Source organism: Canis lupus, chromosome 6, assembly GCF_048164855.1.
Source record: "Canis lupus baileyi chromosome 6, mCanLup2.hap1, whole genome shotgun sequence".
Classification (NCBI taxonomy): Eukaryota; Metazoa; Chordata; class Mammalia; order Carnivora; family Canidae; genus Canis; species Canis lupus.
The window spans coordinates 16,447,202-16,469,779 of NC_132843.1; the positions used below are offsets into that span (position 1 = coordinate 16,447,202).

Genomic DNA, 22,578 nt, shown 5'->3' on the forward strand with positions numbered 1-22,578 from the left:
TCAGCTGCTTCTGAATGACCTCTCTTTCTGAGTATCTTGAGTTTTTCCACAGAATCTAAATTCTCCTCTGGGGCCAATGGAACATCCTTCTGAGTCACTTTCTGAATATGCTGGCACTCAGTAGAGTCATAATGACGTCATGGGGAAATGTTGTATTGCTAAGAACAATTATGCTGTATTTCAAATGTCAGCACATTTTGATGTGTAGGTGGCCCAAAGAATGGGTAAATATTCTGCTACTGAGGGTAACAGAGCTTATTTTCACACAGAAAAGAGAAAGGAGAAGGAGGGGATGGAGAAAAAAGAGAGATGCCTTGAAGCACGAAGGCTGGAAAAGACCTTAGTGGCTCATCTAATCCAATCTTCCACATTTAAGGAGGATTAGCATTAAACCACAGCAGCCAATTAAAAAAATCCTTCCACTTTAGAGTCAACTACAGAGAAGGAAATTATAAACCTTCCTCCGAGTTTAAGAGGAAAAGAAAAAATAAAATAAATAAAAAGGAGGCTCATGAAAGTAGTGGCCAAACAGGCAAACCCATACACATAGGAAAAATATCCTCTCTAATCCTAAAAGACAAGATTCAAGTACTATTCTTTGAGCACTCTGCAGCTTTCAGGGATGGCTCACATGCCATAAAATTCACCCACTCTCAACGTAAAATCCAATGATTTTTAATGAACACATTTAAGAAATTAATTTAAATGATGGTGCAACCATCACCAAAACCCAGTTTTAGAACATTTCCATTACCTAAAAAAAAACTTCCTTGAGCCTATTTATAGTCAATTTCTGCTCCAGGAAAGCATCACTATGCTTTTCTGTCTCTATAAATATGCCTTTTTGGGGAATTTCACAGAAATGGCATCATACTATATGTATTCTTTTGCGACTGGCATCTTTCACTGAGCATAATGTTTTCAAGATTCATCTGTGGTATAGCAATGTATTAATAGTCCATTCCTCTTTACTGCCAAAGAGTATTCCATTGCGTGTCCATAGCACATCTTGTTTACACATTCACCAGCTGATGGACACTTAGATTACAGTTTGGGGCTATTATGAATAATGCTACTCTGAGTGTCCATGTTAAAGTCTTTTTATTTTCATTTCTCTTGGGCACATGTCTAGGAACAGAATTGCTGGGTTGTATAGTCACTTTATGTTTAACATTGTAAGAAGCTAGCAGACAGTTTTCTAAAGTAGCTTTAGGGACGCCTGGGTGGCTCAGCGGTTAAGCGAGCCTTCAGCCCAAGGCGTGGTCCTGGGGTCCCGGGATTGAGTCCCACATCAGGCTCCCTGCATGGAGCCTGCTTCTCCCTCTGCCTGTGTCTCTGCCTCTCTCTCTCTCTCTCTGTATTTCTCATAAATAAATAAATAAATAAATAAATAAATAAATAAATAAATAAATAAATAAATCTTAAAAAAAATAATAAAGTGGCTTTACCATTTTACATTCCTGCCAGTAATCTATGAGGGTCCCAGTTTCCTCACATCCTCATCAGCACTTACATCATCTATAGTTCTTTATTATAGCCATCCTAGTGAGTGTGTAGTGATATCTTACCATGTTTTTTTAAAAAGACTTTTTTATTTGAGCGAAAGAGAGATATTGAGAGAGAGCACAAGTAGGGGGAGAGGGAGAAGCAGACTCCCCACTGTAGCACAAGTAGAGAGGGAGAAGCAGACTCCCCACTGTAGCATAAGTAGAGAGGGAGAAGCAGACTCCCCACTGTAGCACAAGAGAGAGCACAAGTAGTGGAGAGAGGGAGAAGCAGACTCCCCACTGATCAGGGAGCCATATGTGTGGCTTTATCCCAAGATCCTGGGATTATGACCTGAGCTAAAGCCAGACACCTAACTGACTGAGCCACCCAGGCACTCTCATCATGGTTTTATTTTATTTTTTTTAAAGATTTATTTATTTATTTATTTATTTATTTATTTATTTATTTATTTATTTATGAGAGACACAGAGTGAAAGAGAGAGGCAGAGACACAGGCAGAGGGAGAAGCGGGCTCCCTGCATGCAGGAATCAATCCTAGGACCCTGGGAACATGGCCTGAGCCAAAGGCAGGGGCCTAACCACTGAACCACTGAGCCACCTAGGTGTCCCTCATCATGATTTTTTTTTAAAGATTTCATGTATTTATTCATGAGAGACAGAGACAGAGAGAGAGAGGCAGAGACACAGGCAGAGGGAGAAGCAGGCTCCATGCACGGAGCCCGAAGTGGGACTCGATCCCGGGTCTCCAGGATCATGCCCTGGGCCGAAAGCAAGGGTTAAACCACTGAGCCACCGGGCTGCCATCCTCATCATGGTTTTAATCTGCATTTCCCAAATGACTAATGATGCTGAGTTCCTTTTCATGGACTTTATAAACCATTCATATATCTTCTTCGGTGAAATGTCTATCCACATCTTTTTTCCTTTTTTAAAGTTTTAATTCAGATTCCAGTTAGTTGACATATAGTATAATATCAGTTTCAAGTGTACAATATAGTGGTTCAGCACTTGCATACATCACCTGGTTTTTATCACAAGTGTCTACCTTAATAACCATCACCTAGTTCACCCATCCCCTCCCAACCTCTCCCCTGGTAACCATCAGTTGGTTCTCTATAATTAAGAGCCTGTTTCTTGGTTTGTCTCTCTTTTTCCCCCTTTTGCTCATTTGTTTTCTTTCTTAAATTTCACATATGTGTGAAGTCATATAGTTTCTGTCTTCCTCCGATTTATTTTGCTTAGCATTATACTCTCTAGCTCCATCCATGTTGTTGCATATGGCAAGGTGTCTCTTTTTATGGTTGAGTAATATTCCATTATATACATATATATGTATTCACATCTTTTGACCATTTTTTTTTTGTTTTTAGGGTTTTCTTAAAGATTTATTTATTTGAGGGGGATCCCTGGGTGGCTCAGCGGTTTAGCGCCTGCCATCAGCCCAGGGCGTGATCCTGGAGACCCGGGATCGAGTCCCAGGTCAGGCTCCCTGCATGGAGTCTGCTTCTCCCTCTGCCTGTGTCTCTGCCTCTCTCTCTCTCTGTGTCTCTCATGAATTAATAAATAAAATATTTAAAAAAAGAAGTCTAATTTACCAATTACTTTATGACTCATGCTTTGGTGTCTAAGAACTCTGCTTAAACCAAGGTCAGTGAGACTTCTTTTGTTTTCTTCTAAGAGTTTTCTATTTTATTTTATTTTTTAAAAGATTTTGTTTATTCATGAGAAGCAGAGAGAGGCGGAGACATAGGAAGAGGGAGAAGCAGGCTCCCCGAGAGAAGTCTGATTTGGGACTTGACCCAGGACTCCAGGATCACGACCTGAGCTGAAGGCAGATGCTCAATCACTGAGCCACCCGGGTGCCCCAAGTTTTCTAGTTTTAGTGCCTGCATTTAGGTTTATGATCCATGGTTGAGTTGACAATGTGAGACGAAGGTCTCAGTACTGTTTTTCTGGCATATAGATATTTGATTGTTCCAGCACCATTTGTTGTAAAGAAAATACTTTCCCCATTCAATTGTCTTGGCATCTATATAGAAAGTCAACAGACCATAAATGCCTATGCTTTTTCCAATACCATAATGTCTGGATGATCCTAGCTTTATAGTGAGTTTTCAATCCCAACTTTTTCTTTTTCAAAACTGTTTTGGCTATTGAATTTCCAAATACACTTTAGGATCAGTTTGTGAATTTGTACAAAAACGTTTGCTGGGATTTTGAGAGGGATTATGTTGAATTTATTGATCAATTTAGGGAGAATTTCCATTTGAACATTGAATCTCTCCATTTATTGAGTTCTTAAATTTCCCTCAGAGAGATGTTACAGTTTTCAGTCTTGAACTTCTTTGTTAAGATCCTAATTGTAATACTATTTTGAATGAACTTGTTTTCCTAATTTTACTTTATGAACATAACTGTTCATTACCAATATATAAAACTATAATTGATTTTTGTACATTGATCTTGTATCCTGAGATCTTGAAAAATTAATTATTAGTTCAATTAATTTTTTTAAATAGATTTCTTAGGATTTTCTACACATAGGAGAATATCATCTGTGAATTCAGACAATTTCATTTCTTCCTTTTTGGGACACCTGGGTGGTTCACTAGTTGAGCATCTGCCTTTGGCTCAGGGTGTGATCCTGGGGTCCTGCAATCCAGTTCCTTATCAGGCTCCCTGTAAGAAGCCTGCTTCTCCCTCTGCCTATGTCTCTGCCTCTCTCTGTGTGTCTCTCGTGAATGAATGAATGAATGAATAAATAAATAAATAAATAAATCTTTTTAAAAAAATTTCTTCTTTTCTAATCTGGATGCCTTTTTTTTTTTTTTTTTTAATTGCACTGCTCAATAGAAGTGGGGAGCACAAACATTCTTGTGTTGTTCCCAATCTTAGAGGGAAAGTATTCAGTCTTCCACCATTTAATATAATGTTAAGTACAGGTTTTTCACATATACCTTTTATTAGGTTGAGAAGATTCCCTTCTATTAGTAGTGTGTTGAGAGTCTTTATCATGAGTGGACATTGGATGTTGTCAAGTGATTTTCCTGCACCTATTGATATGGCTACATTTTTTGCTCTTTATTTTATAAATACAAAGGTACTATATTAATTTTCATTTTTTTAAAGATTTTATTTATTCATGAGAGACACAGAGAGAGAGAGAGAGAGAGAGGCACAGACACAGCAGAGGGAGAAGTAGGCTCCACGCAGGGAGCCCAAAGTGGGACTCGATCCCGGGTCTCCAGGATCACGCCCTGGGCTGAAGACGAAGACAGCACTAAACCGCTAACTACCCAGGCTGCCCTAATTTTCATTTGTTAAACCAACTTTGTATCCTTGACAAATCTTACTTGATCATGGCATAAAATTCTTTTTATATATTCCCATATTCAATTTGCTACTATTTTGTTAAAGATCCATGTTCATGAAGAATATTGGTCTATAGTTTTCTTATGATTTACTTTTGTCTGGCTTTAGTATCCAGGTAACCACCTTATAGAATAAATTGGGTGTTATTCTCTTTCCTCTGCTTTCTAAAATAATTTGTAAAGAGAAAATATTTCATTTAAAAATATTTGATAGAATTCATCAATAAAACCCACTGGGCCTGAGCTTCTCTTTGTGGAAAGATTTTTAATTACTACTTACATTTATTTATTTGTTAGGAGTTTATTCAGATTTTCTATTTATTCATGAGTCAATTTTCCTAATTTATGCCTTTCTGGGAATTTGTCCATTTCCTTTCAATTGTCTAATTTGATGGCATAATAGAATGAAGAAAGTTATTCATAATATATAATCCTTTTAGTTTCTATAGAATCAGTAGTTATGTCCCTCATTTCATTTCTAATTATTTAAGTTGTATCTTCTGTCTTATTTTCTTAGTCAGATGGCCAGAGGTTTGTCAATTTTGTTGGTGTTTTCAGGGAACCAACACTGATTTTCCTTATTGTTTTTTGTTTTGTATTTCATTAATTTCCACTTTAAAGTTTATCATATCCTTCCTTCTGCTTGCTATGGGTTTAATTTGCTCTTCCTTTTCCAGTTTCTTCAGGTAGAAGCTCAGGTTATGATTTGAGACCTTTCTTTTTTTTCTGATATGGGTAAATATAGCTATAAATTTCCCTCTGAGCACCACTTTAGCTACATCCCTTAAGTTATGACATACTGCGTGATTTTGTTTTCATTTGGTTATTTTTATTTTCCCTTGTGATGTTTTTTTTTTTTTCCTAGATTTTTTTCTGTTGTAAATTTCTAATTTAATTCTGCTGTGGCCAGAGAACATAGTTTAAATGATCTCAATCTTTTAAAATTTACTGAGACTTGTTCTGTGACACAGCATAACATCTATCCTGAAGAATGTTTCATGTGTGTTTGAGAAGAATATATTTTCTGCAGTCAATGGGTGGAATGTTATATGTCGGTTATGACAAGTTGGTTGATAGTGTTGTTCAAGTCATCTATACCTTCTATATCCTTGCTTTTATATATAGTTGTTCTATCAACTTGAAAGTGCAGGACTGAAATCTTCTCTTATTGCTGAATAATTTATTTCTCCTTTCTAGTCTGTCACTCTTTGCTTCACACATTTTGGGGTGCTGTTGTTAGGTGCATATATGTTTATAACTGTCATATCTTTCTAGTGTATCAATCCTTTTATCATTAATAAATGTCTTTGTATTTCCCTAGTAACATTTTCTGTCATAAAGTCTATTTTGTCTGATTTTATTTTATTTTTTAAAGATTTATTTATTTATGATAGACAGAGAGAGAGAGAGAGAGAGAGAGACACAGGAGGAGGGAGAAGCAGGCTCCATGCTGGGAGCCCGACATGGGACTCGATCCCGGGACTGCAGGATTGCGCCCTGGGCCAAAGGCAGGCGCTAAACCGCTGAGCCATCCAGGGATCCCTATTTTGCCCGATTTTAATATAGTCACTACACCTGGCTTGCTGTTTGCATGGTGAAGTTTTTCCATCCTTTTGCATTTATCCTATTTGTGTTTTTGAATCTAAGGTGTGTCCTTTGTAGACAGCATATAGGTACATCTTGCTTTTTTATCCAGTCTATCTTTGCTTTTTGAGTAGAATATTTAGTCTATTCACATTTAATATTACTGTTGGCAGAGCTGCTAGCAATAAAACCCTTAGTCTTCATATGGGAATGTCTATTTCTCATTCATATTTGAAGGACAGTTTGGCTGTATGTAGAATTCCTGATTGACAGATTTTTCTTTCAGCATGTTAGATATGTTATCCTATTGCCTTCTGGTCCCCATTGAGAGAGAAGTCATCCACTGATTGTATTTTTTTTTTTTCTACACCACTTTCCTCTTCTTCTGGAACTCTTATAATACATATGTTGATATGCTTGATGTTGTCCCACAGGTCTCTGAGACTCTGCTCATATTTCTCCAATTATTAAAAAGTCTTCGTTCTTTAGATTGAATAATTTCTTGGGCTCCACCTTCCAATTCACTTATTTTTCCTTCTGCCACTTAAACCTGTTATTGAGTATCTCTAGAGAATTTTTCATTTTAGTCATTGTATTTTTCAACTCCAGAATTTTTACTTGGGTCTCTCTTTTTAAATCATCTCTATCTCTTTATTGGGATTCTGTATTCATTGAGTCTTTTAATTCTTTAAACATGGTTTCCTTTAGATCTCTAAACATATTTAAATAGCTGCTTTGCAGTTTTTTTTTTTTTTTTTTTGCTAAATCCTACCTCTGAGGACACTCAGGCATAGTTCCTATTAACTGCTTTTCCCCTGTGTATGCATCATGTTTTCTTGTTTCTTTGAATGTCCCTAACTCTTTTTGTTGTTGAATATTGGACATTTTAGATAACATATGGCAGCAACCTTGGATTCTTACTTTTCCCCAGAGCACTGTTGTTGGTACTATTGCTTTGCTTGTTTAGTAATTTGCCTGGACTAAGTCTATGAAATCAGTCTCCCATATTAGGTCCCTTACTCAATTTCTTTTTGTTTTTACATTTAAGCTTTTTCTGGCTTTTTAGAAGTCATCCCCATGTCTGCATAGCTTAGTATTCTAGCAAAGACTAGTCAGAGGTTTTGGTCAAACACCTTCAGCCAGGCTTCTTCTCTGTGCCTCTGACTGTGTGTGGGCTAGGGAGCACACTCAAACTTCAGGCTGAAGTTTTTCATGTCTGCCCCAGCTTTTGCTGGCTCTCTCCCATCTCCTCTGTGTGTGCATGCAGGCTCCGCTGGCCAGGGACATGTGGGTGTTTTGGGCACACTCCATCTCTGCTGCTCGTGCACACAGACTGCGGTCAATTTGGGACACATGGAGAGTTATCAAGCCCCTGCTGGCTGTCTCATATCCCTGAACTACCTAGTAAGTCCTCAGCTAGACCACTGGTCCATTGCTTGCCCCAAAGAGGACTGTAAATTCAAGATAGTGGGGCTACTGGTTCTTCTTACTTATTTACCACTGACATGGCCACTTTAACTAAACATACTCCAAATGGAGTATTCTAGAAGCAGCAGCAAGGCTGCTGGTTTTCACAGCCTGTCCTGCTCTGGTTGAAATATCACACCAACAGAACTGAGGAGGAGGGGATGGGAGCAACCTTAGGTAATACTGCCATACGCTCACGTTGCTCCTACCCAAAGTTTTGCAGTTTTCACGAACAAATGCTTGCTTCTCAGTTTGTTGTATGCCTTTGGTCAATTTTTAGAGAGCTGAAATAGATATTTTTGACAATCTTTTTCCAGCTTCCCAGTTACTTTTTGGGAGGAGGATTTGTCAACCTCCTCATTTTGTCATGCTGGAAGCCAGTCTCTTAGCCACTCTTTACATTTTACTGTAATTAGACTTTATTAATGCGGTTAAAAAGCAGACCCATGGAGGTGAAAATATGATGGTGAAATGGTTGTTTTCTAAGAAAAATGTTTGTTTTTGTTTTCTGGGGGAAAAACATCAACCAATAAATATAAAGATGATAAAAGGTACGAGCTTAAACAATGATTTCATTAAGCTAAATTAAGAATGCTCATTCTCAGAAGCAGCACATAGGGCCCAGCATCTTGACTTCTTTGCAGATAGGAAAGAAATGAAATGCTCCGCTAGAAGAAAGTTGGTTCCAAAGCGTTTCAGTCACGAATGAGCATCCCACAGCTGCTTTTTCTGCTCCTTATTTTTCCACCTCTCTATCTTATGCCTCAACCATGATCATCAGATATGCAATGGGCATTCTTAGAATAGTCTTGTTTGAAGACTTCACCAAAGTCTTCCTACCTGGCTATTTGTCTGTTTTCCTCTCTCTACCAGCCCTGACAGAGTGAGATCTCTCAGGGAAGTCACTTTGGGCTCTGGACACACTCACAGCCCCAAGGAAGGAAGAGAAGACCTGCCTCACGTATCCAGTAAAAAAAAAATCTTTTTTTTTTTTTTTTTTAATTTACTCATGAGAGACACACAGAGAGAGGCAGAGACATAGGCAGAGGGAGAAGCAGGCTCCTTATAGGTAGCCTGATGTGGGACTCGATCCCTAATCCCTGGGACTCCGACATCACACCCTGAGCCAAAGGCAGATGCTCAACCGCTGAGCCACCCAGGCATCCCCAGGAATCTAGTCTTGTGGAACCAGAGAAGACTTAGAGATTTCTGCAGGCAAAACCTCTCATGTTCAGATGTGGAAATTAAGGCTCAGGGAAGTTAAAGGGATTATCCCTTCCAGGAGTGTGACAAAGATTGTATCATGCTGCTAAAATAGGCAGAGGACCTCAGAAATTGTCATCGGAATGACTGAAGGATCAGGCTCAGAGCCCTTGCCTGGAAATGATATCATGAAGCTCAAACCTGATGTTATCCATGCTCCAAGAAACACTGGACATAAAGGTTCCTGAGACTGATTTTTCCCACTCCTTCCCTCTTTCTTACCTTAGCAAAGAAAATCCAGGCTGCATACTGCCCTGGGGCCACAAGGTTTTTCAGCTTCACTGTGCTGAGCATGAGAAAGAATCCTAACAATCCACTGGAAGGAGAAAATATTCTTTTGTTAGTGAGGCTTCTCTTCTTTTAGCCAATAGCTAGCTATTTTCCGTTACATTTTACCAGCCAGTTTCTAATTATTAGAGAACCTGTATCTTGTCTTGGTTTTCTAGTCATCTCTGTATAAAAATATCAAATATTTAAAAATCCATGAAGCTCTAATTTCCTAAGGAGCTATGATAAGAGAGTTCCACTGGGTAGGGGGTAGTGGGGGAAGGAGTATAGAAACTTGGGAAGTCTCTGGCTAAATCATGAAAGAAGAAAAGTGTGGAGGACAATACCTCCTGCTCCCTCTCATATTATTTCTGGAGCTTGGTGCTTGCCAAGGTAGAACTTCAACTTTTTTTCAAGCAGAACAAACTGCTAGAAAAAGACTTCCAAAGCAAAACTTACCATATGGGGACAGAGGGTCTGGCCCGACTCCTGGGTTCAAAGTAAAAATCTAAAGTAGAGGGCTGGCTCCACTAGCAGATATCCCCCAAACCAGGCTGAGCTACACAGAAGTTATACTTTGGGAATGATGCCTAAGCTCATGTGCATGACCTGAGAGACTACGCCCCATGGGAGCTCTAGAGTCTGGAGCAGTGCAAGGCACTGGCATAGAGGTGGATAAGGAAGTAGTGGCCTGTGCTGGAACCATTTTTGAAAGCATCACTGTGTGGTCAAGGACAAAGCAAAGGGCACTTCAACAGAACAGTTACTCTTCCTTGCATTTGGAGGCGGGGCAATTGGGGAAGAGTATAGCTGAGAGACTCCATGATAGAGCTGACTTCCTATAAATAATATGCAAGTGGGGGCTCATATGTGACTTTTATTAGAAATTGAAAAGCAAGAGATATGACTGCCATTGTACCCCAAACCACCGGTCCTATGAGCTGTACCTCATTTGTACCTCCAGGGCCTCAATGGCCATCCTGCTGTCTCACCTTTATTATAGGCACTGCTGTGGGGTTCCAATCTGGATCATGAGCTCTGACAGGGCAGGGCACAACCTTGGGCTACTCTGTGTTTTCCCCAACAGAGCCAAACATGGTGCTTTGGTCACAGTAGATATTACATAAATGTTTGATAGGTTTCCTTAGAAGCAGGTTGGATTGAATTAAACACCTGTAAGGCCAAATTTCACAGAAACATGTGCCTTCGCTTCATTAGATTAGTTCATGGCCATGTTCCTGGGACAGAACCAAAGACGGAGATGAGGGATGAGGGTTCTCTTGTGTATATTTCATCCTGTTGGACCTTGATAGCCAGCAAAGTTTGTTCAGATTTGCATCTGCAGTCATGGGAGGCCGGGCAGCTACGGATAAAGACAGTCATTCACACCCAAAAGGCAAGGAAGTTCAGTGGGTAAGCAGCAGGCTGGAAATTGAGTGACCTAGGCTAGGCGTACTGACCCTCATGACCTTGACTAAACCCCCTTTATCTCTTTTTTAATTGCCTTAGGTTCTGTGTTGTTAAAGCAGGAATAAGCACAGTGGTTCCCATCCTATCCTATGGAAATCAGAGACTTTCGGAACAGAAAGCCTCCCTAGCCTCAAATCTTACTGCATTAACAAGCAAACTGAGGCCCAGCCACATTTAGAATCCAGGTTTCCTCGCTCTTTCAAGGGTTTTTCTGCAGTGCTTCAAACTTTACCATGAAGATACATTCTTGATCCAAAGATAGTAAGCGATTGCTGCAGGTGGCTGAGGCCACTGCGAGGTTGGGAGTGGAAGATAAGGTGGCTGGTACTCCAGGGCTCCTCCTGGTGGCCTCTACCCCTGCTTCCAGGGAGGTAATAACTTTGCAGGTGACTGTGCTGTCTCCCATACCCCCTCCAAACCACTTCCCCCACTTCCAGCTAGAGGAAGGGCATGATCCATGTCCCCTTTCCCCTCAGCACAGACTTTGCTAGAACAGAGCCACTCCCAGTCTGTGCCCAACATGCTTGGGAAAGCATCCACGACTCCTTCCCATCCCTTGACTGGTATGCTTGTGAATCATTTCTAACTCACGGCCCCTCTCTTTCTCCCTCCATGCTCAGGTCTTCTACCCCTCGCTGTGGAGGCAGACCTTAAAAGCAATGCGAGGATCCCAGAAGTAAAAGAACCTGTGCTCCCCGTTAATGTGTCTCTGGTCATGGCTCCCACCATCCCCTCAGGCCTCCATGACTCCTTCTGAGTTTCTCCAGGGCCTCTGAAGGTGACAACTCTTAGTCTGAGATATGGTCATGCAGGAGTCATGAGATGTTGTGGGGAAAACTGACACGTTCTTAAAAGGTCAAGCTTTGTACTGGAGCGGGGTTGGTGAGGTTAGAACATGGTAGAGGGTCACATCAATTCAAGCAAAGATTTCCAACTCTTTTAAGCATAAAACCCTGATTTTTCATGCTGGGTTGTAAGAAAGTTACAGATTAAAGGGGGCAGAAGTGGAGCTAAAATATCACCCCACGAAGCCAGCACCAACGGGCTGTGAACTGTGTTGTTCTGTTTCAAATAATCGAACAATAGCTGCCCTCCCCTCCTCACTGTTGGCTGACACTGCCAAAAACCAGACCCATGGGGAAACAAGTCCACCGGCACCAGAGCAGCACTGACACCCATGTCCCCCTGATCCTAGTAACGGGCAGCTGACGAGGCCTGACCAAACTGATAAGGACTCATCTTGAGAAGATGAATTCTGACAGTATTTTCCCGAAACTTAGCTGAGGATGATAAATAAGTCATTCTGAAGCTCAAATGCAAAAGCAAACTGTAGGAGATCCCTGACTGGCTCAGCAGTTTAGTGCCTGCCTTTGGCCCAGGGCCCGATCCTGGGGTCCCGGGATCGAGTCGATCGGGCTCCCTGCTTCTCCCTCTGCCTGTGTCTCTGCCTCTCTCTATGTGTCTATCATGAATAAATAAATAAAATCTTAAAAACACACACACACACAAAAACCACAAAAGCAACCTGCAAAATATTGATTTTTTTTGTTCTAACATACCTCTATCAAACACAATATACAGCCATACACCAGCTTTTTTATTTTGTAAAGAATCACTGCCTTACAAGGTACAACCTTTGATGTGTGGGAAGAAGTGGTATGGTTTCGTAATTGCTCAAGGTCTGTGAACATTTTATTTGTTGTCCAGATGAGCAGTTAATAGTAATGGCCATCATTTACTGGGCCAGCTGAGATGCTCGGGACTTACACATCTTATTTAGTATATGCAATCATCCTAGAGTGGTATTATCTTTCCACATTACAGATAAGGAAACTCAACTAAAGCTCGGGAAAACTAGGACAGCTTGTCCAAAGAGTGAGCAAATTAGCAAGCAGCAAGGCTGGAATTCAACACAAGACTGGGCTTCCCACCCTATCAAAATACACCCTTCGAGACCATCCACAGAGGCCTTTCCATTCATCTCTCAGCATGATAAAGTGAACATGGGAATCATGGCAAGAAAGGGGGGAAGTGGGTGGGTATGAAACTCTATATGTACCCATCCCATTGGTCTGAGTACCTCCCAAGACCACGTAGTAAGGGTCACTCTGTTGTCTAGGTGTTTCCTAGTCACTGGTTTCCAAAACCTCTTTCTCAGGGTCTTAGGATTCAGCCAAGGTTTTTGGGAGGTTCCCCTCTAGGGACAAGGCAGGGGCCGAGGAGGAAGCTGAGCAGGGGCAATTCTGAACCCAAATCTTCCCTTGAACTGAACCCGATACATTGTTTTATACATTGAAGTTCTGTTTAGGAATGGTTCATAGGGCAGCCCGGGTGGCCTCAGGGGTTTAGCGCCGCCTTCAGCCCAGGGCCTGATCCTGAAGACCCGGGATCAAGTCCCACATGGGGCTCCCTGCATAGAGCCTGCTTCTCCCTCTGCCCGTGTCTCTGCCTCTGTGTGTGTGTGTGTGTTTCTCATGAATAAATAAATAAAATCTTTAAAAAAAAAAAAAAAGGAATGGCTCATAGAGAGAAACACAGTGCAGGGTTCTTGGCTCTTCTGCAAGTTTGAAAAGCACTGCCCTCACCAAGGAACTTCCGCAGGACACAGGTCCCCAAGGCCGCAGGCCGGCCCTGAGCCCTTAAGGATGCTCATGACAACCTGCTGACAGCTGAGGGAGCTGCCCCCAGACCTGCCTCACAACCACTCTCCTATGCCTCTCATTTGGATAACTGGTAGTGACCCTGGACTTGATGAAGACAGTGTAGCACAGACACACAGAAATTACTAGAGCCAGAGGCTTTGGGTGTTAAGCTTACCTGGCACAGCAGCTGCCATGGAATCTGTAGAAATACAGGAATGGAAAGTCCAGGACACTGAAGAGATCACCTGAGGGGCACAGCAAGAGTGAGACAATGACCACACGTGCCCCCATCCCCAGCTGTCCCAGAAAACACAGGCAAGGGTCTTTAGCACAGCAGCCGTCTGAGCACTGAGCTGCCCAGCACTGAACTCACTCTGGCATTCCAAGGGTTTCTGTGTGTTAGTGGCACTGTCTTAAAATAATAGTGTGATGATCATAATGCTCTTTCAGCAAGAGTCTGTCCCGTGCAGGACCCTATGCTAAAACCTCTACATACAGCATAACATCTCTTTCAGTCCTTGTAATAACTATAACTCTGTGTGTGGTGTTTTAATATCCTCATTTAACTGGTGCTCTGAGAAGTTAAAGGATCTGTCTAGGATTGCACAACTGTTGAACAGTGAAGCCAGAAGGTACACCCCACTCACTCCAAACTCGACAATCTTTCTTTCTTTCTTTTACTTTAAAAAAATATATTTTATTTATTTATTCACGAGAGACATAGAGAGAGGCAGAGACACAGGCAGAGGGAGAAGCAGGATCCTTGTGGAGATCCTGATGCGGGACTCGAACCTAGGACCCCAGGATCATGACGTGAGCCAAAGGCAGATGCCCAACCACTGAGCCACCCAGGCGCCCCTTACAATCTTTCCTCCTCATCAGGCAGCCATCCCTGCACAAGGTGGAGTATAAAAGGTTGTTCTATTCTTTTCTGCCTTATGTCTAAAAAAAGACTGTGAATGCATGCCTCTGACATCTTTTTTTCATTTTGTGTTTAATTACTGCACAAATGGCACAGAGGCCAGACCGACCGTGCTTACTCATTTGGGTTTAAGGTCTAAAGGGTACATTTATTTCTAGTGAAGTAAGTTCATTCTTTTAGTTCCACTTGGTACAAGAGGAAATAATCACACATATTGGCTGCTTCCCCCTCTGGAATTTGAACTTGGTCACAAACAAGAAGTCAGGAGATTAAATAAGCAGAAAGCCTTCCAAAAATGTCCAGAGAAAAGGAATTAAGCATTTCTACAGCAGATTGCCTAATCCTCCCAAATCTGGAGTTTCTGAGACTCTGGAGGAGCCAGACCTTCCAGACCCCCAGGCCTCGGTCTCTCACATCTGGATGGACCAGGGCAAGAAAGGCTGAGCTTCCTAAGGACTCACAGTATGTTAGGTGTGCAGTGCAACATACAGGCAGCAGTTCCTACATCACTGCACTTATTAATCAAGAGTTTCAGAACGAGACAGACTGGGCTGCTATCCTTCCTCAGAGACCTAACCGATTTCAAATAATTCAACCACCTCATGGGAAGGAAAGTCCTGAATTCCACTTCCCTAGAGGTTTTGTTTTTGCTTTTTAAAAATCACAACTATTGTTTTGTTTTCTTTCATTTGTGCATATATGTGTGTGCTTAACTACAAAGGGAAGGGTCTCTTGGGATCCGGTTTTCGGGCAGCCCAACGAGCGGTTCAGAGTTCTCGCTTTCTTCCTGCCACGACTCCACCGGAATGCTGCACCGTCCACACAGACCCACACTGGTGGAGAGGCTTTGCAAATGACACTATCGGGCTCAAGTGTCTAGTGCATGAACAGCACAATTTCTGCGGAGGTCCCTTCCTGCACACAAGCAACAGTGAGGTGACCCTGGGCACCCCAGCCCCAGAGGGCGGCCAGAGCCCCCCCGACCTGTGCAGGTGGGCAAAGCGACAGTCCATGTGGGGTTTGCTCTGTCTCTCTGCCAGCTGTGGTCCTGGGCCCTGTTCCAACTTCCCTGAAGGTGTGAAGGAAACTGCAGTGCAGTTAGTGTGATGACGAGGAAGGGCAGAGAAGAGATAAGCCAGGGGCAGGACCTCGAGATTCCTGGGGTGTTGCCTTCGCACCCCCCTGCCCAGGCTCTCACCAGCAGGGGGTTCCTGGGGCATGGGCAGCCTTCCCAGCCCAGCGTGGGCTGCAGAGGGGCTCTGACGGGCAGTGCAATGGTCAGAGGTGGGCTGGGAGAGAGGAAGACAAAGGAATGAAACCACGGTCCTAGGGAATTTACCAGTTATGTGATAACCTTCACCCAAATCCTAAAAAACTCATCCTATAAATTACTGAGAGAGAGAGAGAGAGAGAGAGAGAGAGAGAGAGAAGAGCTCACTCTTATCTTTGAGCCATTTCTAAGACCTCTACACGTCTCTCACACAGTACTTAGTGGACCCATGCCTGTCTCTGCTTTTGAAACCAGCCAGTCCTTGAGAGGAGGGACTGTCCCTTCCTCACCTCCTATCCACTGCATTAGGATCATCAGTAGTGCATTAGGCTAAGCACTACTGAACCCAGAGTACCTGAAACACCTAACTCCTCTTGCTTCCCCTGCAGAGAATGGGGAAGCAAGCTGGCTACGCTGATCCTTAATTTCAAATCTGTCTCAAATGCTTCCACCACCCCTCCCCGATGCCTTCAGCCTGGCTTCTCTTCCACCAGCAAGGAGGGTGCAAGCCAGCCCCCACACAGCACAGGCTACTGACCATGCTCGAAGATGGGACAGCGAATGGCTGGCCAGCCCAAACTCGTGAGAACTAAATCTAGGAACCTAAAAACCTTGTAGAGATGCTCCAAAGACAAGGCTCCTGCACCAGGTATTGTGGAATGCACAAGTTGTAAACACGTTTTGAGGCAACAACGTGCAGCCTTCTGCACCATGGCCCTGGTTAGGCCTTCCCTTTTTCTGAAGTTTTTATTTCAATTCCAGTTAGTGAATATACAGTGTAATCTTAGTTTCAGGTGGACAATATAGTGATTCAACACTTGCAGACATCACCCAGTGCCCATCACAGCAGGACCCTACCCTTCCCGAGCCACAGTAAAATTCTGCTGACTTTCTGAGCGAGAGAAGGAATCCGATCTATCTGAAGATCAGAGCATGAAATCACCACAGTGAAAAGTGCAGCCCAATCTTACTACATTCAAGACTGCTTGATATCTGAACATCACATCCTCTCACCACATTTTAGCCCTCAGAACCGGCACGAAAATGGAAGGTTGGTTCCAAGACCAAGCAGTACTTGCTTTAAATCACATATGAACAAAAGGCACAACCAGGTAACAAGGTCATTTCTGGGTCCGGTTCCTGTGGGTCTCTCTCTTCTCTGGGTCCTGGAAATTTTCCCTCTTGAACACACAACAGAGGGACCTGGTACAAACAGGAAATGCAAACTTTCAAACAGAGGAAGAATTTCTCTTCTTTACTACTGCTTAAAATGGTCCAAGGGGAAACAAGGTTCGAAAACTCTTGAAGCCTCTGTGTGAATCATGAGGTTGAAAGATAAAGATGGCAAGGTAGATTGCACCTACCAAGAAGCAAATGCAGTGCCCCGAGGGGGAAAAGTGGCAGGGTCCGCACTCAGGATAAAGAGAACTATCCATCTGATCCCTACCACCATCTCCAATGCACTCTAAAGGTTATGACCCAAAGGGTCATCATCTCCTCCTACAGAAACACTTTCTGGTCACTCAGGAATGAGTGAGAAGGACAGCTCGAGCACTAACAAGAGACCATGCAGACTAGCTAAAATAAGACTGACAACACCAAATGTTAGTGAAGCTGTGGAGCAACTGAACTCTCAGACATTGCTGAGTAGGGGTATAAAATGGTATAAACACTTTAGAAAACTGGTACTTTCTTAAAACTTAAATGTGCATCTGCTCTAAGACACAGAAATTCTATTCCTAGGTATTTATCCAAGAGACATGAGAATATAAGCCCCAAAAAAGTTTTGTATAAGAATGTTCATGGCGGGACAGGGGTTGGGGGTGCGGGGGTGGGGCACATGACTGGCTCAGTCAGTAGAGCATGTGACTCTTGATCTTTGGGTTGTAGGTTCAAGCCCCATATTGGGTATAGAGAGAACTTAAAAATAAAAATCTTTATTTTTAATTTTTATTATTTTAAAATTTTATTTAAACTCAATTAATTAACATATAACAGACTATTGGTTTCAGAGGTAGAGGTCAGTGATTCACCAGTACTCATTACATCACATGCCCTCATTAATGTTCATCACCCAATTACCCTGTCTCCCTACTACCTCTTCAGCCATCCTCAGTTTGTTTCCTAAGATTAAGAGTCTCTTATGGTTTGTCTCCCTGATTTTGTCTTATTTTATTCTTTTCTCTCTTCTTCTATGATCCTCTGTTTTGTTTCTTAAATTCCACATGAGTGAGATCATATAATAATTCTTTCTCTGATTGACTTATTTTGCTTAGCATAATACCCTCTAGTTCCATCCATGCAAATGACAAGATTTCATTTTTTTTTTTTTTGGATGGCTGAGTAGTATTCCACTGTGTGTGTGTGTATGTATATACATATATATTATATATATTTATATACATATAAAATATATATGTATCTCACATCTTTATCCATTCATCTGCCAATGGACATCTGGACTTTGCATAGTTTGGCTATTGTGGACATTGCTGCTATAAAAAAATAAAATCTTTAAAAAGAAATTAAAAAAAAAGAAATTTAAAAATAGAGAACGTTCATGGAAGTTCATGGAAGTTTTATTCATAACAGCCAAAAACTGGAAACAGTGCCTGTGAGCATCAGCAAGTGAATGGATAAACAAAAGGTGGTATGTTCATACAATAGCACCCTACTTAGTAATAAAAGGGAATCAACTAATGATACATACAACAACCTGGATGAATCTCTGAACACTATATTGAATGAAGAGCCAGATACAAAGGAGTATTTCCTGCCTGTTTCCAGCTATACAAGGCTCTAGAATAAACAGAACTTATCTATGGTAACAGAAATCAGATCCATGGTGGGTTTGGTGGTGGGTGAGAAGGGAGTAATGAGGAAGGGGCATGAGGAAACTAGTGACAGAAATGGTCTCTCAATGGGAGTGTAAGCTACAAAGGTGTATACCTTTGTCAAAATTGATCAACCTGTATACATAAGACAGGTGCATTTCATATATGTAAATTATACCTCAAAAAAATATTTTGAGAGAGTGCGTGCAAGCAGGGAGTGTGGAGGGGCAGAGTAAGAGAGAGAGAAAATCTTTTTTTATTTTTTTTATTGGAGTTCAATTTGCCAACATTTAGCATAACATCCTGTGCTCATCCCACCAAGTGCCCCCCTCAGTGCCCATCACCCAGTCATCCCAATCCCCTGCCCACCTCCCCTTCCACTATCCCTTGTTCATTTCCCAGAGTTAGGTGTCTCTCGTGTTTTGTCACCCTCACTGATATTTTCACTCATTTTCGGGAGAGAGAAAATCTTAAGCTGGCTCCATGCTCAGTGTGCAGCCCAACACAGGGGCTTGATCTCATGACCCTGAGACCATGACCTGAGCCAAAATCAAGATTTGGATGCTTAACCAACTGAGCCACCCAGGCACCCCTATACCTCAACTTTTTAATGTTTTAAAAGTCCTACTAAATAATTAAGATATGGGTGAAAAAAAAAAAAAAGAAGAGGTGAAAAGAAACAAAAAGGAATAAAGCCCTGCTTTATGTCAGCAATTGTGGGGCTGGCTCAGTGGTTAGAACATGTGACCCTTGATCTCAGGGTTGTGAGTTCAAGCCCACATTAGGTGTAGAGATGACTTAAATAAATAAAACTTTTAAAAATTAAGAAATAAAGTGCCAGAAACCAGAAACTGTTAACAGAACCTTCATAAAAACACTGCACCCCTGGGCCTTGAGGATTTACTGTGTCTTACCTAGTACAGGTGTGGGGAATCAGGAATATACTCTCCTTGATACAAGGCTCTGCTGTGGACATTCTAGATGGAAAGTGTAATAAGCAAGTTGGGAAGAATAAAGGATTGTTCTAACTTAAAAACAGGCTAGACTACCCATGGGTCGAATGAGAAAGCTAACAAATTGGAAGGAATTGGGGCTGCCCCAAGACAGCAGTCCTTGAGTATTTCTGGAGGACAGAGATTTCCTCAGGTGTTTTATTTGCTGAAACTTTGTAATCAATTGTATACTGCTATGAGAAAACATCTCCAGGATCCATCAAAGAGTTGAGCCAAATCATCAACTGATTTGGCTTTATAAAGCTGAGAAAAACTGATCCCTCAGTACTCTTCTAAATTCTGAGCTTTCATCATTTTTCATACCAAATTTCTACCTTAATATCTATCTACCTTAGTGATCTATTCTACCCCCAAAAATATAACCATTTTACCGTACTCAGGTGCTTTTTGAAGCAAAGAGCCACTGCTTACAGTTGTTCAGGTTGTGTACTGCACAACTTCTCACAATCCTGAGATCATGATCTGAGCTGGAATCAAGAGTTGGATGCCTAACTGACTGAGCCCCCAGGTGCCTCATATCCCCTATACATTTTTAAAAATTCAGTGGTTTTTAGCATATTAACAGAGTTACACAACCATCTCCACTATGGAATTCCAGAACATTTCATCACCTCAAAAAGAACCTGAGGCCTATCTTAAATTACTCTTCTGCCTAGACCATTCTACAACTATAGGCTGTTGACTACTTGGTGTTTCCAGAGAGTAAGTTCCCAAGCTATTCTTGCATTAGCCTAAAAGTTTAGCAATAACTCAAGGTGAAATGTGGGAATGTTGGTCAAACTGTATAAACTATTACCAGCATCACGGTGCTTAGAAACTGGTAGGCAAATGCTCCTCAAATTAAGAGAAGCTCCAGGGACCCCTGGGTGGCTCAGTTGGTTAAGCATCTGATTCTTGATTTCGGCTCAGGTCATGATTTCAGGGTTGTGAAACTGAGCCCCACATCAGGCTCCAAGCTGAGCGTAGAACCTGCTTAAGATTCTCTCTCTCTTCTTCTCCCTCTGTTCCTCCCCAGCCCCCTTGCATGCACATGCACACACTTTCTCTCTCAAAACCAAATCAAACCAAAAGCCAAGAGAAGCTCCAAAAGGAAATTTAGTAACATTGTATAAAAGTATTCATTCACTCCAGAAACTTTATAATAAACTGCAGGATCACTGAAAAAGAAGCCTTTGAAAAGAAGGATTTACTGTGTCTTACCTAGTACAGGTGTGGGGAATGACCTGGGAGAAGGGTCAGGACCTAAACTTTGGTCTCTCTCTACTACTCACCTCCCCTGCACCATCTTGGCCACGTCCCTTAACTGTTCTGGGCTTCAATTTCCTCAATTGTAAAATGTAGCAGCACCTTGGATAATCACTAAGGCTCCTTCTAGTTCTGAGAATCATGAGGAATGAACGAACGAACATCACCTCTTAGTTGAAAGGCAGAGTGATTTCTTTAGGGGAGAATCATTCACCAAAATCTACCACTTGTCACTCAGGGAGCAAACGAGCATGCAAACCAAGGAGAAGCAGAGAATTTTCCAAAGGCTTTGACCAAGACACATTTCAAAGGAGGAGGGTGCTTAAGGGGTTTGTGAATGTCTCTTGGGTGGCAACCTCCTGGCTGCATGAAAGAATGACAAGAGGCATACTTAGAAGCAGACAAGCACCAGCTCGGGTGAGCAAAAACAGGTAGGGTTCACACCATGGGTTTCATACAATTTTTATTTTACAAAGGATAGGCTTTCAACACATGAGAATGCAGAGGGCGCTCAGCACCAAACCTCATAGTCCAGACATAACACCAGGCTGTGGGCATGGGCAGAAAACAGCACATGTGCCTAGTGAGGGCCAGTGTAGAGTAACGCTTGGAAAAAAGAATAATTCAAATTATCCTCATGAGATATGGGTTCAGATGGGTCATATACAATCCAGAAACAATGAATCACTATCAACAGTTCCCTCAGGAGACTAGCTCAAACAGTCTGAAGTAGCTAAAGGCACCAACAGAGAGCAATCATTGTTCAGGGCACAACAGGAGCTAGAAAGGGCTTTGCAAAGAGCCCAGTTCACCTTTCTCATTTCAGCTGAGACTCTGAGGGCTCGGGAAAGGCCTTCTGCCCTGCAAATGGCCAACAGACATGAGTTGAAGGAGCATGACCAATAAAATGTGTATTTCCAGCCATACCACACGCAGATACGATGTTGTTATCTTTGGCATCAACTTCAAAACCTTTCAGAGTAAGAAAAAAAAAAAAACTCACAATGGAACACAGTATTGTGGGCAATTCTTGAATCTGAAAAACAATTCTAGAGTCACCAAGGCAGCCAACAGGGCAAAGGGAAGCTTTTATAAAGATTTTTATTTATTTATTCATGAAGACACAGAGAAAGAGGTGCAGAGACTCTGCAGAGAGAGGGGCAGAGAGAGATGTTGCAGGAGGAGAAGCAGGCTCCATGCAGGGAGCCCGAGGTGGGACTCAATCCCGGGACCCCAGGATCAGGTCCTGGGCTAAAGGCAGATACTTAACCGCTGAGCCACCTACCATCCCCAAAGGGAAGCTTTAAGCCTCGACTTCCTTAATCTGCAATTATAAATAGTGTATGATCACACACGATAAAAATGTATGAAAGAATGTCAGTCGGAAGTAGGATGAATCGGAACTTTCTCACCAAATCCTTTCACACTAGGATTGAAGAGCAATTCTAGATGTTTGAAGGAGCTTGAGAAGAAGAGAAGAGTACTCCACTCGTTCGTCGGGCAGATAACAAACCTGTCTGGACAGCTGAGACCGCACCGATGAAAACACAGACGACAAAATTCAAGAAGGGGTGAGAATAAACTCGCGGGCAGTAAACCCACAAGGGGTCACTGAGACCCATCTCAAGTACGTGGGCGATGCCTAAGCCCTGTGCTCCCGTCCTGGAAGGCAAGCCGTGTTCTCTTCTAGAACGTCCCGCACAGATACAACTGGGCCAGAG

At 42.2% G+C, this 22,578-nt stretch overlaps 1 protein-coding gene across 16 annotated transcripts in view; it reads right to left on the bottom strand.

Moving 5' to 3' along the window:
• TMEM241 (transmembrane protein 241) overlaps positions 1-22,578 on the bottom strand; it is a 112,179-nt gene that overhangs the window by 33,094 nt on the left and 56,507 nt on the right. For 14 of the 16 annotated variants that reach the window (XR_012032415.1, XR_012032413.1, XR_012032414.1 and 11 more), the window contains 2 exons: positions 13,749-13,818; positions 9,417-9,510 (listed from right to left, as the gene is read on the bottom strand). Coding sequence is in view for 9 of the 16 variants with exons in the window: in XM_072829039.1 (XP_072685140.1) it covers positions 9,417-9,510; positions 13,749-13,818 (164 nt within the window). In the remaining 7 variants the exon portion in view is untranslated. The remainder of the gene's footprint in view (positions 1-9,416; positions 9,511-13,748; positions 13,819-22,578) is intronic. The other 2 variants (XR_012032418.1, XM_072829044.1) reach the window with 1 other exon arrangement.